Here is a 16,864-nt window from a genome sequence, read left to right on the forward strand (position 1 = left end):
CCCACCCGTGCTACCCCCAAAATAGAAAAGGTATGGCCCAACATTTCACAGGATGCCAGCTGGAGGTAATACCTCGGTCATGTGTACCCAAGTCAAGCTTTGATTGTGTGAACATGGATTGTCTGACGTCCAAGGATATCACATTTGTAGAATAATACTTTTGCTGATTTCAAGCTGATTTCAGAAAGAAATTAGTGTCCTCAGACTTACAGAGCCTAGTGACTGAGTAAGTAAATGCTAAAAACCTGTCATCAATATTCCTGCTGCTTCACAGGCCCTTTACATGAGTGTTTAGAATAGGCTCTTTACATGTGTTTAGAATAGGCTCTTTACATAACTGTTTAGAATAGTCTCTTTACATAACTGTTTAGAATAGGCTCTTGACATAAGTGTTTAGAATAGGCTACTTTACATAACTGTTTAGAATAGTCTCTTTACATAACTGTTTAGAATAGGCTCTTTACATGTGTTTAGAATAGGCTACTTTACATAAGTTTTTAGAATAGTCTCTTTACATAAGTGTTTAGAATAGGCTACTGTTCATAACTATTTAGAATAGGCTCTTTACATGTGTTTAGAATAGGCTACTTTACATAACTGTTTAGAATAGGCTCTTTACATAACTGTTTAGGATAGGCTCTTTACATAACTGTTTAGAATAGTCTCTTTACATAACTGTTTAGAATAGGCTCTTTACATAACTGTTTAGAATACGATCTTTACATAACTGTTTAGAATAGGCCCTTTACATGTGTTTAGAATAGGCTCTTTACATGTGTTTAGAATAGGCTACTTTACATAACTGTTTAGAATAGGCTCTTGACATAAGTGTTTAGAATAGGCTACTTTACATAACTGTTTAGAATAGTCTCTTTACATAACTGTTTAGAATAGGCTCTTTACATGTGTTTAGAATAGGCTACTTTACATAAGTTTTTAGAATAGTCTCTTTACATAAGTGTTTAGAATAGGCTACTGTTCATAACTATTTAGAATAGGCTCTTTACATGTGTTTAGAATAGGCTACTTTACATAACTGTTTAGAATAGGCTCTTTACATAACTGTTTAGGATAGGCTCTTTACATAACTGTTTAGAATAGTCTCTTTACATAACTGTTTAGAATAGGCTCTTTACATAACTGTTTAGAATACGATCTTTACATAACTGTTTAGAATAGGCCCTTTACATGTGTTTAGAATAGGCTCTTTACATGTGTTTAGAATAGGCTACTTTACATAACTGTTTAGAATACACTCTTTACATAACTGTTTAGGATAGGCTCTTTACATAACTGTTTAGAATAGTCTCTTTACATAACTGTTTAGAATAGGCTCTTTACATAACTGTTTAGAATACGATCTTTACATAACTGTTTAGAATAGGCTCTTTACATAAAAAATATATATATGATAGAATAAAATATGATTTCTTTTACAAAATAGCTGTTGTTTAGGAAAGTGATTTTTTCAAACGTGCATGTGTATTTTGTAAAGAAAATCCATTAGAAACGAGAATAACTATCAAAGTTGTTCAACAATTTATATGAGGTTTATAGGGTTGGAACAAAATAACTAGAGTCAGTCAGTTATACTATACCACAGTTTTTATTCAAGTATCATAGAAAAATCACAATCATACCAGGGACTAGGGCTCCCACACTGAGCCCAATGGGAAGTGAACCCACATCCATCTGCATGGCAAGCTAACACTTGCCATTCACCCTATTCAACAACAACTTAACAAATACAAATAATCTTGTAAGGATAAGGTTACAGTTACAGACTAGAAAGCAATTATGTCAGTGAGTTGAAGCTGCAGATATAAAGACATATGGTTCTCCGCACCACCATAAATAGAATCACATGACACTGTAGCTCACACTTTTACTGGCAGGGCTCGATTTAAGGAACTTTATTCAACTTGCTTCAGGTGCATGTTGACATAAAAACCAAGTAGCACTAACCAAAACCAGGTTGCACACTGGTCCAATACAGATATCAAAGTTGAAACAGCCTGGTCTGCTGCCAGTGTCCCATAAATTAGTGATGCATTGCGGTAAAATGTAATAGGAACGTGCACATAATCTTGAAATACCCACAATTTCAAGACATCAAGAACAAGAAAGTATGACAAATTACACGTAACACAGGGATCAGTTACGTAGTGTAGTAAATAAACTTAAGTGGTTTTGAGTGTGTCTTGAGACCGATGTGTGTGGTCCAGTAAGGGTTAGTCAGACACAAATGTTTGACATGCACTTGGTGCATGTAAACATAAATATTAGGTTGCATTTCTCTGAAATAGGTTGCAAAGGTTGGTGTATGTTTTATATAGCTAAACCAAGCCCTCACTGGAATAAGGCAAATAAGTAACAGGACCTTTGATCGACCAAAACAATATGAATATTTCATAACGATACATGCAGAAACGGCTTAGAAAACTGCACAAATTACAACTTCCATGTGGGCAACATGATATCTATGTCTTGAATTGGATGTGATTTATGTGAGCACTTTTTAGACGCATTGATTGGATATTTATACACCAAACTTCAGCCCTAAATATAGAGGTTTCAGGGGAGATAAAAATTGTGTTATTCCAGATACTAATGTGTATCACATTTCACAATTATACATGAAATGAAGTAAATGACCAAAATGATATTCCTCCATGAAAACAAGGACTATTTAGCACTTCATTGACACTGATCCTGTAAAGATCTGGGTAAGAATTTGTCTTCAGCTACCTATAACCCATGCTTGTTGTAAGTGGGTGACTAAGGGGATCGGGTGGTCAGATTCACTGAGTTGGTTGATGCATGTCAATGAATCCCAGTTGTGTAGATCAATGCTCAAGATCCTAATCACTGGATTGTCTGGTCCAAACTCCATTATTTACAGGCCTCCATCATTTTGCTGGAATATTGCCAAGTGTGGCGTTAAACAACAAACACATCATAGACGCCATTGGTTGGGTCATCCTTGAAAAGTTTCAGTTTCAAAGCAATGGTTTCCGGAGTCATTAAAGATCTAAAACATTTTAAGGGAGGTATGTGCGATAAGTACAGTTGAACTGACAGATAAGATAAGCTTAAAAGGGGGGAAATGTATGCAAGCTTTCAGTGCAAGAAGGTTCATTTCTTGTCATGAAGCAGAACTGCCTGCATCATATAATCCTGGAGAAAGAGGTGCAAGAGAACCATATGTCCTATTAGAAGCCCAATACAAATAAATAATCTGAATTCCATTTGTACATTTTCTACGTTTGAACACAATAAATGAAAAATACATGAACACAACCGTAACAGACAAACAGTTCTTTTCATAAAATGACCATGATCTATAAAAATTCCATACTTTCATCACGCAGAAAATTTGTACAGAATATTACAAATTTACAATGACAAAACAATAGGGCTCTCAAACATCGTCCAGAATAACATCAGGGATAAAGGTTAGGGAGCAGTTCGAAAGTTGAGAGAAAGGCTGGACTTACTTTTATTAAAGCTTTCACCATCATAAAACCATTGCAAAGTTGGTTCAATTGACAACAGAACATATTTGAGAAGGTCAACAATTTCACCATTCAGATCCTCAGGGTAATACTCAAAAATTGAGTAATTATTTTAAAAATCCTTTTATTAACTTTTGAAGTGCTCCCTGAAACGGTTCTCTTAACAATCTGAGTAACATGATTTGGTACAGTAAACCAGTACACAGTTCTGGACACTACACATGGGCAGACAGTGCGAACAGACAACTGTGGAACTGACTTGCAGGAACAAGTGGAAACACATATTGGCACAAGTCTCTAACAGGAATACTCTGGTGCTCTCATACAGTACCATGCGGTACATTAGGGGTGAAACAATACAGCGAGGTCACGATACGATACGCATCACGATACATGGGTCAGGATATGATACGCATTGTGATATGCATATTTACGTAAAACCTCTTGATACATAAATATTTCAGAGAAGGTTTAAACGGGAGAGATAGTTGTAGACACGTTTGTAGCGCCTATTTTTAGTAGTGAACTTAAAATGCTAATTTCAACATGTTGCAATATTTGAGCGAGAAAAACACCAAGGGTCTTTAAGAGAGTAGTAATTCATTTAAGCAAGTGTATCGTCTTGTATCGATACAGAAAAAACAGTATGACATACCGTATCGTCACATAAAAACTCACAATGCACCGATGTACTGTTTCAACCCTATGTACAATGTGTGTCAAGATACTTGCATCGCTCTGTGCTACATACTATGATGTAGAAATCCTGAGTACATTTCTGTGATCGAACTATTAGGCAAGAAAAACTGAAAAATGGCACAAAAAGAACTATTTTCTCTACTGTGCCAATTTCAAACTTTTTCACCATGAAACAAGATCGAACATTCAATAGATTAAACTTACAACAGGTTAACTGATGAAGTAAACATACCAAACACTGCACATACGGCAACATATACTACTCAAAAGAAGTTAAAGACCACCTGATTACCCATGGCCAATGAAAATATTGGGTGTTCTTTAACTTCTTTTGAGTAGTATTATAAGAAAATGTTTGCAGAAAAAAACGAATTTTTCATTAAAAAATCTGGTAACTGAGAACTTTAAAAAATCTGGCCTGAAGCTCTGGTTATTTATGCAATGAAAGGGCATAGAGTGTAAATGAAAAAATGTGCAGGGTCGGAAGATGTTTTGACGGGTTGTTCCGTTGTAAATGAAGGGAAACCCACTAGGATGGTTATAGTATTGCCAGATCAAGGATCATAATCAGCGCAAGACTGTGACTTGAACCACTGAATATCGGATCCTGGTTTGACTAAGAGGCACAACTCTGCTCATCAAATTGCAGCTACCAGGTACTCAGACCATTGGACCACCTGTGAGCTTGTATTAACAAGAAAAACATTCTAAAACTATACAAGCAAACATTGTGTAATTATATCGCGGATGCAAGTATCTTGATGCATCCATCCATTGCACAAAAGGTGACGCCGACAACCAACCACATTTGACATTCTTCCACTTTTACAGTAAATCCACTAATTATAAACAAGAAATTGATCTTGACTCCAAGTGATTTTACCTTGATGGTTAGGGATTGGTATTGCAATTTGTGTTGAAAATTATGCATTGAGAGTTACCTCCCTTCCTTAATATTCTATGATATGATAAAAGAATGATATTCAAGCATAGAAACCAAAAATACTTCATAATACTGCAATATTAAATGACCATAGAACAAAACATTACCTCTGTTGGGTTATTGGTCTATGAAACGGTGTTCTTGGGAAAATACCAGCATTAGAAACTAACAGTTTTAGTCCGATAGTCCTAATAATGATAACACAAAGCAAAACCCTTAAAAAGGGCAAATTTCTTCTCGTCCTTGAGATACCTTAACTATTGGGCAGTTTGGCAAGGACTACAGGACTAGTGCCCATTTCTATCACTGAATACTTAGTTGATTTACAGTATACAATTGTCTTGAGGCATTTCTTTCACTAAATACTGGATGCGTAATGTGGTGTGAGTAATATATCCTTTGATATCCCACGTCCCCTTTCAAGAAAACAATGCACTCCGGTTTTGTCTTAGTTAAAATACTGTGTCATTTACAAGCAAATCACGATGAGAGCATAAAGTATTTGTTAAAAGATGGACTCATATCCACTGATTTGAGTACAAAACAAAATTCAATCAGTTCAACCCATTGTACCATGCGGCAGCTATAGTCACTAGTCAAAAGTCTAGTTTAACGCAGGGAAAATATAGCTATTGATAGTTCATAGTCTAAAATGTACTGACAATGTATGGGCTGGTACACCTTGACCTGACTGAGCACCATACCTTGGAGATGAGGCCATCATCTTCGAACAACCAATTCTACATTCTCTTAATGTGGCTTCTGATGGCAACATCACCAAATGACAGTCTGGAGTATATGATGAAATTATATTTTTGAATCTCTTTCAAATGGAATGATATCATTAGTATAAAATAGCCACCATTTTTCACTGTAACTATTATGCCCACTCGCGTATTGCCAACTCTCACTCACCCCCATCAGAACTGTCCCCACCACCCCTGTCCCTCCTGTTGTCCTCAGAAGGGGAGGGGGTGTCAGCCCATCGACCCTCAATAGGGTTAGTGCATTTCCGTGGGGGAGAGTTGGCCAGTCGATCTTCAACTGGATTGGTTTCATTCGGGGAATTATCGGCCCATCGGCCTTCCATATTCTCCTTAACTGGAGGACTTGTATCTGCCCATCGACCCTCATTAGGATCGGGTAATTTAGCGGGTAGAGTTGCCTCCCTTTTATCTCCAACTGAATTCACTTCTCCATTCGTTTCTCTCACTGGTGACAGTTCTTGCGAAACAGGCCTTTTCATAGGCGATTTTGATTTCTCTTTTCTATCACCATTGTCTCTAGTTTTCTTTTCCTTCTCAGTTTTACGGTCTTCATGATCAGAAAGGTGGTTCTTTGAGCTTTTTCTGTCACCTTTTCCATCTTTGGATTTTGATTTTTTGGGGGACTTTGAGCGTGGGGATGGAGACGATCGGGAGTGTTTGCGATTGCGTTTGCTGTCTGAGGAACTCTTCTTCTTTGAAGACTTGGATCTAGAGTTACTCCTGCGAAAGGTTGAAATACATGGATTAAAACAAAATGGAAAATCTTTGGGTAAAGGCTTGGTTTTAGAATCAGCAATATTAAGTTGTTGTTTTCTGTGACACAGATCTTTGGGATATAAAATTAAAAAGTGTTTAACGTCGCATTCAAAATTATTGCCCTAATATAGCGACTTGCATGCGCGTGTCTGTCTGCTTGTGCTAGTCTGGACAAATGCTGGTTCTATATTGCTAGCCCACTAAGATACCATGCAGCTGCTTAACATGAATATCCCACTCAGACACAGTATACTGACTCCGAGCCGACCAGTCCTTGTTTTATCTCCTTAATATTGGGAAGGGTAACAGCAAGTACCCATCTATTAACATCTTTTGATACGATGCGGCGGATCAAACTGCCGACCTGTTGCTCTCTGGGCAGGAGCTCTATCCACTAAAAAATGGATGCCATCTTTGGTCTCCTGCTAAATGTAACTCAGAATTTGAGTGAGCAGTATTTCAGTGATAGCAGTGGCAGCACAACAACTGATTGTTGGGGGAAATGCCCAAAGTGATACAGGGTCCCGTTCCACAAAGTGATCTTAGCGTTACAATGATTGTAACTCCCCTACGTTAGCAGAGTCTTATAACAGTCATAGTTCTTTGATGAACTGGGCCCAATCAACAACTGCGACAAGCAGGAATATGGTCATGACAGACCAACGGTTGATCTGATTGTCTGACAAACAGAAGAAGCACTAATCCCTCACATTGTAACCTGCAGCATGTGTGATGGACTGACACCTGCAGAGTTTTGTTTGCTCGTTTGCTGTTTAACGCCACTCTCAGCAATATTCCAGCTATATGACGGAGGTCTGCAAATAATCTGGACCAGAAAATCCAGCAATTGACATCATGAGCATCGATCCATGCATTTGACCAACCAAGTCAGCGAGCCTGACCACCAGATCCAATTGGTCACCTCTTACGACAATCATAGTGTTTCCTTTGGCAAGCATGGGTTGCTGAAGACCTATTCTATAACCCTGATTCTTCATGGGTTGACACTTGCAACGGCCACAGGGGAAAGTTTTTGTCCCTGGCAAAACTGCATGGACGAAAGTACTTTCTTTCTGTTGCACATCACCACCAAGCCACAACACAAGGGCAGGTAGGTTACATGTAATGACATTGGATTGGACACTCACAAATGAGGCCCAGTCAACTGATCAGTAATGATATTCACCAATAGTGCACACCACCCTGCCCAGCCCCACTCCTTCCATTTCTTCAGTGAGTGAGTGAGTTGGGTTTAATGCCGCTTTTAACCTTAATCCAGTTATATCACGGCATGCCATTCCTTCAGATAATAGGGAGTGAGTGAGTATGGTTTTACGTCGCTTTCAGAAATATCATGGCTGGCGACGCCAGAAATGGTCTTCACACATCGTATCCATGCATGGAATCTAACCAGGGTCTTCGGCATGACACCTACAGATAATAACCATATGAGGATGTCGCAAAAATATAATATTTGCCTACCGACTACGACTCTTGGAACGGCTTTCGCTGCGACTGTAGGATCGACGGCTGCGTTGATGATCACGTCTGCCGCGGGATCGGGAGCGTGACCTCGACCTAGTCCTGAAACGGTTTTAAAACCCATAAAACAATTCTTACATAAACATGAGTCGTGATGGAGTGAAGATATGTTTGGCATGCTCTGCAATGATAATACACAAACAATTCCTTACATTTAATTATTAATTATCTTGTTACATAATTGTGTATCATTGTAAGCAGCATTGCCATGACAACCTTGGTAATGACCTTATTATAAAGAAGGAAACTAGTACATCTTGTCAAAAATCTAAAAATTAGAAAATATAATTAAGTAGAAGGTTGCATCATTTACTGAAATGGTACTATGATTATTAACATCATTCAAAACTAAACAATTGATCTTAAGGTAACGAATCTGATAATATCAGATAATATAATCATTATCTTGTACACACTGTTGTTACCATAGTTACAGACAATACAGTACTGAGTTGATCTACATTCACACAATTTTAGTATTCAACTTGTAGTGAGATAAATGTTATATAATTGTGCAGTTTACTGCCCAAAATATGTCTGTGGTACAAATTTTCTCATCTTGGATGGTTAATCTCTTGTAAACAATTGAGGACCAAACATTGTTATTTTCTAGCTACTTTTAATGTATGCATGCAGTCAGAGTGAGAACAGAGTTGTCAGATTATCATTCATGATAAGGGCCTTTATTTTTGTCAATGGGGGCCCTGAGTGTGAGATGGCATCATAAATGCTTTTCTATACAATATCAACAGCACTCACATACATATATGTGCCATCCTCTTTATGTCTATTTATCGAAGTGAAAGCACACACAAAATTCATGTGATAATAAAAATAACTGAACTGGGACTCTCTTTGACTCAGTAAACCTCCACAACACAAAGCAGAATAGGTCTCACTGAATGATTAGGTGCCTTGTGAATGGATGTGAGAAGGATTTTATTCAATGATGGAAATGTCCAGTGATGTGGGGATGGATTTTATAGAACAGTACAGTGATATGGGCTTGGATGTTATAGAATGAAACGGTGATGTGCCAATAGATTTTATGTGGGGATGGATTTTATAGAATGGGATAGTGATGTTGGAATGAATTTTATGGAATGGGATAGTGACGTTGGAATGGATTTTATAGAATGGGATAGTGATGTTGGAATGGATTTTATAGAATGGGATAGTGATGTTGGAATGAATTTTATGGAATGGGATAGTGATGTTGGAATGGATTTTATGGAATGGGATAGTGATGCTGGAATGAATTTTATAGAATGGGATAGTGATGCTGGAATGAATTTTATAGAATGGGATAGTGATGCTGGAATGAATTTTATAGAATGGGATAGTGATGTAGGAGTGGATTTTATAGAATTCTACAGTGATGTTGGAATGGATTTTATAGAATTCTACAGTGATGTAGGAATGGATTTTATAGAATTCTACAGTGATGTTGGAATGGATTTTATAGAATTGTACAGTGATGTTGGAATGGATTTTATAGAATGGGATAGTGATGTTGGAATGGATTATGTAGAATGGTCCGATGATGTGGGGAAGGATCCTATAGAAAGAAACAGTGATGTGGGAGTGGATTTGACAGAATGGTACATTGATGTGGGAATGTATTTAATCAAATTTTGTAGTATTTTGTAGAATGGTCCAGTGATGAGGAAATGAGTTTCACAGAATGGTCCGGTGACCATGGAAATGATTGAGTGAGTGAGTATGGTTTTACGCCACTTTTAGCAATATTCCAGCAATATCACGGCGGGGGACACCAGAAATGGGCTTCACACACTGTACCCATGTCGGGTATCGAACCCGGGTCTGCCGCGTGACACGTGAACGCTTTAATCACTAGGCTACCCGACCGCCCTGAAGTGGGAATGAGTTTTACAGAATGATCAGGTACCATGATAATGTCTTACTTGAAAAAAGTACCTTTGAGATAGATTTCACTGAAGGATTTGTTTGTTGCTTAATGCTGGGAGCAATATTCCTATAAAATGGCAACCTGCAAATAATTGAATCAGGACCAGGCAAGCAAGCCAGTGATTGATACTATGAGCAATGTCCCACGCTGTCAGGATACCATGACAAGCAATCAACCAAGTCACAGAGCCTGGCTCACTCTTACAAGAAACAGGCAACTAGGGAACTATAGTGGCCCAGAATCAAACAGGGACACTGAATGACCTGGAATCAAACAGGGACACTGACTGACCTGGAATCAAACAGGGTCACTGAATGACCTGGAATCAAACAGGGTCACTGAAATGACCTGGAATCAAACAGGGTCACTGACTGACCTGGAATCAAACAGGGTCACTGAAATGACCTGGAATCAAACAGGGTCACTGAATGACCTGGAATCAAACAGGGACACTGAATGACCTGGAATCAAACAGGGTCACAGAATGACCTGGGTGAGTGAGTGAGTGAGTTGGGTTTAACGCCGCTTTTAACAGTATTCCAGTTATATCATGGTATGTCAGCTTAATGTGGGAGGAAAGCCCGAAATGATACAGGTCTCAGACCTGCAGGTCTCAGACATTTACCACTTCGGTGAAACCCATGAGCACGGGTATGGTGCTGACAAACCTAGAAACATAATCGGGGCGAACCGGGATTCAAACCCACAATCATAGGTTCTGGGGTGCCCAAGGGACGCAACTATGCACAGCGAATCGTGGCGCCTTAGACGACTGGGCCACCCGTGCCCCCCTGAATGACCTGGAATCAAACAGGGTCACCAACTGACCTGGAATCAAACAGGGTCACTGAAATGACCTGGAATCAAACAGGGACACTGAATGACCTGGAATAAAACAGGGTCACTGAATGACCTGGAATCAAACAGGGTCACTGAATGACCTGGAATCAAACAAGGTCACTGAATGATCTGGAATCAAACAGGGTCACTGACTGACCTGGAATCAAACAGGGACACTGACTGACCTGGAATCAAACAGGGTCACTGAATGACCTGGAATAAAACAGGTTTACTGAATGATCTGGAATCAAACAGGGTCACTGGATGATCTGGAATCAAACAGGGACACTGAATGACCTGGAATCAAACAGGGTCACTGAATGACCTGGAATCAAACAGGGTCACTGACTGACCTGGAATCAAACAGGTTTACTGAATGACCTGGAATCAAACAGGGTCACTGACTGACCTGGAATCAAACAGGGACACTGAATGACCTGGAATCAAACAGGGACATTGAATGACCTGGAATCAAACAGGGTCACTGAATGACCTGGAATCAAACAGGGTCACTGACTGACCTGGAATCAAACAGGGACACTGAATGACCTGGAATCAATCAGGGACACTGAATGACCTGGAATCAAACAGGGTCACTGGAATCAAACAGGGACACTGGAATCAAACAGGGTCACTGGAATCAAACAGGGACACTGAATGACCTGGAATCAATCAGGGACACTGAAATGACCTGGAATCAAACAGGGTCACTGAAATGACCTGGAATCAAACAGGGTCACTGAAATGACCTGGAATCAATCAGGGACACTGAATGACCTGGAATCAAACAGGGTCACTGAAATGACCTGGAATCAAACAGGGTCACTGTAATGACCTGGAATCAAACAGGGTCACTGAAATGACCTGGAATCAATCTGGGACACTGACTGACCTGGAATCAAACAGGGTCACTGAAATGACCTGGAATCAGACGGGGTCACTGAAATGACCTGGAATCAGACGGGGACACAGAATGAAAAGGCACTGTGGAAATGGATTTCTTGAATGACAAGCACCTTTGAGAATGGCTTTCACAAAAATCTTCTTCTTAAGTAAATGAATATATAATGCATTATACCATTTCTGTTGGACTCTTGGATAGAAAGCAGGAGGATGGTTGTCAAACGAAGCTATCCAATAGTAAAGAGATGCTGATTATAATATAAGGCTTCAAAGGGCTTTGCAAGAAGCAATTTGAAAACTCCTATCATAACAAAATAATACATGTCGCATGAATTTTGTGTGTGCTTTTTCTGCTTTCAAATGCGTGCTTTTTTCAAGATCAGTATTCAGTGAGAACAAAGTCATCTATGGAATGCACAGAGACAAGTCTGTCACTCATGTAAGTCTTAAATTATATGTGTATTAAAATGGTTACAACAGCAGCCATGGCAACAAGCTGTTACCATGGCAGCAATTTATACGTACCTTTCAAACCTCAAAATCATGCTGAGCCAGACCAACCAAATTACACTGATGAATTTCACAACCTGCCAAGGTCAGTCACCTTGACTCTTAAGGTCATCAAAGGTCACAACCAAGGTCATCACCATCTCTCTACTGTCCACCATTACATGATTTCCATGGGGTTCACCCACACACACCAAGGAAGTCCACCATTGATTGATGAACAATCAATCACGAGGCCCCATCTTACACACGATTGCCACAACACCCATCACCTTTACATTGCCGACCTCAAACCATAACCATTCTACCTGACCAAGGAAAATGGTGGAACAAATCAACCACTAGGTAATAACCAGCATGTGATGCTTGGACATAATTATGTGATAGGTAACATATCATAGTTATCACACAAATAATAACATCATTACAAGGTACAAGTGTTCTCCCTGTGCAATATCCAACCCTCTAACCACTAGGCACCCACATCCCTCCCAGGGTGACAGGAAACCAGTGCTATTGGCTCCCTTGGTATTTTATCACAGACAGTATATAACATGTATAATATCCGACCCTTTAACCACTAGGCACCCACATCCCTCCCAGGGTGACAAGAAACCAGTGCTATTGTCTCCCTTGGTATTTTATCACAGACAGTATATAACATGTATAATATCCGACCCTTTAACCACTAGGCACCCACATCCCTCCCAGGGTGACAGGAAACCAGTGCTATTGGCTCCCTTGGTATTTTATCACAGACAGTATATAACATGTATAATATCCGACCCTTTAACCACTAGGCACCCACATCCCTCCCAGGGTGACAGGAAACCAGTGCTATTGGCTCCCTTGGTATTTTATCACAGACAGTATATAACATGTATAATATCCGACCCTTTAACCACTAGGCACCCACATCCCTCCCAGGGTGACAAGAAACCAGTGCTATTGTCTCCCTTAGTATTTTATCACAGACACTATATAACATGTATAATATCCGACCCTCTAACCACAAGGGACCCTCTAACCACTAGGCACCCACACCGTCCCAGGGTGACAAGAAACCAGTGCTATTGGCTCACTTGGTATTTTATCACAGACAGTATATAACATGTATAATATCCGACCCTCTAACCGCAAGGGACCCTCTAACCACTAGGCACCCACTTCCGTCCCAGGGTGACAAGAAACCAGTGCTATTGGCTCACTTGGTATTTTATCACAGACAGTATATAACATGTATAATATCCGACCCTCTAACCACTAGGCACCCACATCCCTCCCAGGGTGACAGGAAACCAGTGCTGTTGTCTCTCTTAGTATTTTGTCACAGACAGTATATAACATATAATATATCCTTTGCATGTATGAGAATTCAGTTGCACTTACAGACAGAATGCTAAAGTATTATTTCTTGTTATAAACTTATTTTGCTCAGGACTTCAAGGTTCCTGCTGTGCTAGAATGCAAGTAACACAAAGCACATATTTCATATTTAACATTTGTCTTCTACCATAATCCTATCATTTTGGACTGTGTTATCAATGTAAACAGAAAAACATAATCTCAACAAATATTCAGAACTACTTTAAATGAATAGCTGCCAGCCGTAGGTTAATCCTATTATTGATAATGCGATAACATCTCATTTCCTGACAACATTTATGGCATAGTTCAAGGAAAAACATCTGAGCGTTTACAAAAAATAAATCTGAGTTAAAATATTTCAGTTAACTTCAAATTCAAACAATATGTGAGATTATTTATAAATGGCAGGAAAAGAGTTATTTACATAATACCGGTAATAATGGATGATACATAGCAACCAAAAGATTTCTTCCTTATGACACTGGTTATAGGAACACTACACAATACAACAGATTGTACAACACACCAGGGAGAACACTTGTACAGCAACACGGAGTGCAGATATTATCATCTGAACTGGTTGCATGGCAATAAAATAATTCAATTGCATAATCATGATAAATTGTTACTTATATCAAATTATTAGTCAGAAAAATATTCTAAACTGTGCATATATATTTTAAGCCTCAATTACAAAACATATATTCCCTTATAGACATAATGATCTGTTATAAAAACTTAATTACTGAGATAGCTTTTTTTAAGTTACAAATGTTACTGGATTAAGTGCATAAAGGTATCCTTAAATGCATTCATGGAACTTAATGCTTTAAGTGCAGTAAAGCAAAAAGCAGAAACTATTACAGATACAAATGTAAATAGTTGAAAATAGTTCTACACCAGAACATATGTATAGGCATATCAAAAGGTAGAGAATTCCCCCAAAATAGAAAAATAAGGAAAGGAGTATAAATACATGGTAAGTACAGCTCATTAAAAATTCTTTACACTGATGAACAATTTCAGTATGAATATTTGCACACTCAGCATGAACAGCCATGCAAAGAAATGTTTTACTTAGAAGTGCTGAAAAATTGCAGTGTCAGCAATCTTTTGTGTGATGTCCAACCCGACATTACACAAAACAAATTGTTAAAAATTTGCAATGGAAGTTATTTTGGGAGGGTTTTTTCTTGCAACTTATATTCCTTTCTTTACAAATCATCCAGAAATGTACATACCATACTACGTCTGAAAAACACTAATGTCATCAAATGATGACAAGGGTGTATGAAATCCTACCTGCTACGATCACGCCTGCGATTGCGCCAAACTTCCGCACAGTCTCGTGAGAAGTGGCCCTTCTCTCCACACTGGTAGCATCTCAGGTTGGGGTCAAACCCCCGCCTCCTCCTCCCTCGTGTCCTGGGACGTGCCATTGACACTCTCACCCTCCCTCCACACAAACCCCTGCAGGCAGAACAAGGATGATAAGCAGAGCTTGATTTAGCTATATAGAGTGAGTGAGTGAGTGAGTGAGTGAGTGAGTGAGTGAGTGAGTGAGTGAGGATTTACGCCGCTTTTAGCAATATTCCAGCAATATCACGGCAGGGGACACCAGAAATGGGCTTCACACATTGTACCCATGTCGGGAAACGAACCCGGGTCTTCGGCGTGATGAGCGGACGCTTTAACCACTAGGCTACCCGACCGCCCCTTAGCTATATAGAACATGCCCAAGTACAACTGACATGAATTATTGAAAAATGAGACCTCATATTTATGTCAACATGCCCTAAGTCCAACCTATTATTGAAAAATACAACCTCATATTTATGTCTACATGCACTAAATGCAACCTATTATTGAAAAATGCAACCTCATATTTATGTCAACATGCACTAAGTGCAACCTATTATTGAAAAATGCAACCTCATATTTATGTCCACATGCAATTTTTTAAAATTTGTCTCTAACCCTTCCTTGCCCACCAACATTTTAACACACTCAGTACTATACCATACTACATCACTAATTCTTGTGTTACGTGTAACTTGTCATGCTTTCTTAGGTTTGATTTCCATCTAACTTCAAGGTTTTGTGTACATGTTCCTATTATGTTTTACAGCAATGTGCCATCAATTTCTGTGACACTGGCAGCAGACTGGCCTATGTTTCAACTTTGATAAATTTATGGGACAAGAGTGCAACCTGTTTTTGTCAAGCACAACAAGGTTTTCAAATCAACATACACCTGGTGCAAGTTAAATCAAGTACCTTGAATCGAGTCCTGATAATGATTGTTAGTGGGTCATGTTGCATCTGTTTAAAAGGGACAGAATATTCGTGTATGTCACTCAGTAGACAGACAGTCACCACCACCTGCTGCAGGTGTTGACTGTTCCAAACACCAGGTTAATGCTACTTGTTAAAAGCTGAACTCAGCAATATTCCAGCTATATGATGGCGCCCTATAAATAATCAAGACTGGACAAGAAAATCCAGGGTCAGGTTTGAGGATCTGTAAACCCAGTTTACATGTTCCCAATGAATTCAGTCTTTCAACTATTCAAATTCTTTGTTTGTTGTTTAGGACCACACACAGTAATATTCCAGCCATATGACAGCCTAAAATTAAAAAAATTCTTGATGAGACAAGCCAATGATTGATGTGAACAATGATCCATACCATCCATGGGGTATGATGACATGCAATCAACAAAGTCACTGTCCCAATCCATTTGGGCACATAATCTGGTAAGCGACGCTCTGATTAGTCGGATGAGAGGTCGTTCTAATGTGACCCCTAATGGGATGTCTTCAGATCTTTGTTGAGCGGTAGCGAGAACTAAGGTCTGACTTTAATGAGATTGGTCAATATGTCAAATGTGTAGCCAGGGTCAACAGGTATGTGTGAGTAGGATTTTTACGCCATTTTTAGCAATATTCCAGCAATATCATGGCAGGGGGCACCGGAATTAGGCTTCACACATTGTACCCCTGTGGGGAATCAAACCCGGGTATTCAGCGTGACGAGTGAACGCTTTAACCACTAGGCTATCCCACTACTCCTCAACATTAAGAAAAGTTAAGC

At 39.2% G+C, this 16,864-nt stretch overlaps 1 protein-coding gene across 5 annotated transcripts in view; it reads right to left on the reverse strand.

Moving 5' to 3' along the window:
• Positions 1 to 1,587: 1,587 nt before the first annotated feature.
• The window catches only part of LOC124148539 (serine/arginine-rich splicing factor 7-like), a 45,780-nt gene continuing 30,503 nt past the window's right edge, over positions 1,588 to 16,864 (reverse strand). For all 5 annotated transcript variants that reach the window (XM_046519671.2, XM_046519672.2, XM_046519673.2 and 2 more), the window contains 3 exons: positions 15,073 to 15,240; positions 8,163 to 8,264; positions 1,588 to 6,644 (listed from right to left, as the gene is read on the reverse strand). In XM_046519671.2, the coding sequence (XP_046375627.1) occupies positions 6,065 to 6,644; positions 8,163 to 8,264; positions 15,073 to 15,240 (850 nt within the window). In that variant the 3' untranslated portion in view covers positions 1,588 to 6,064. The remainder of the gene's footprint in view (positions 6,645 to 8,162; positions 8,265 to 15,072; positions 15,241 to 16,864) is intronic.

The sequence above is a fragment of the Haliotis rufescens genome, unplaced genomic scaffold (genome assembly GCF_023055435.1).
Source record: "Haliotis rufescens isolate VD_foot unplaced genomic scaffold, xgHalRufe1.0.p SCAF_6, whole genome shotgun sequence".
In the NCBI taxonomy this organism is placed as follows: Eukaryota; Metazoa; Mollusca; class Gastropoda; order Lepetellida; family Haliotidae; genus Haliotis; species Haliotis rufescens.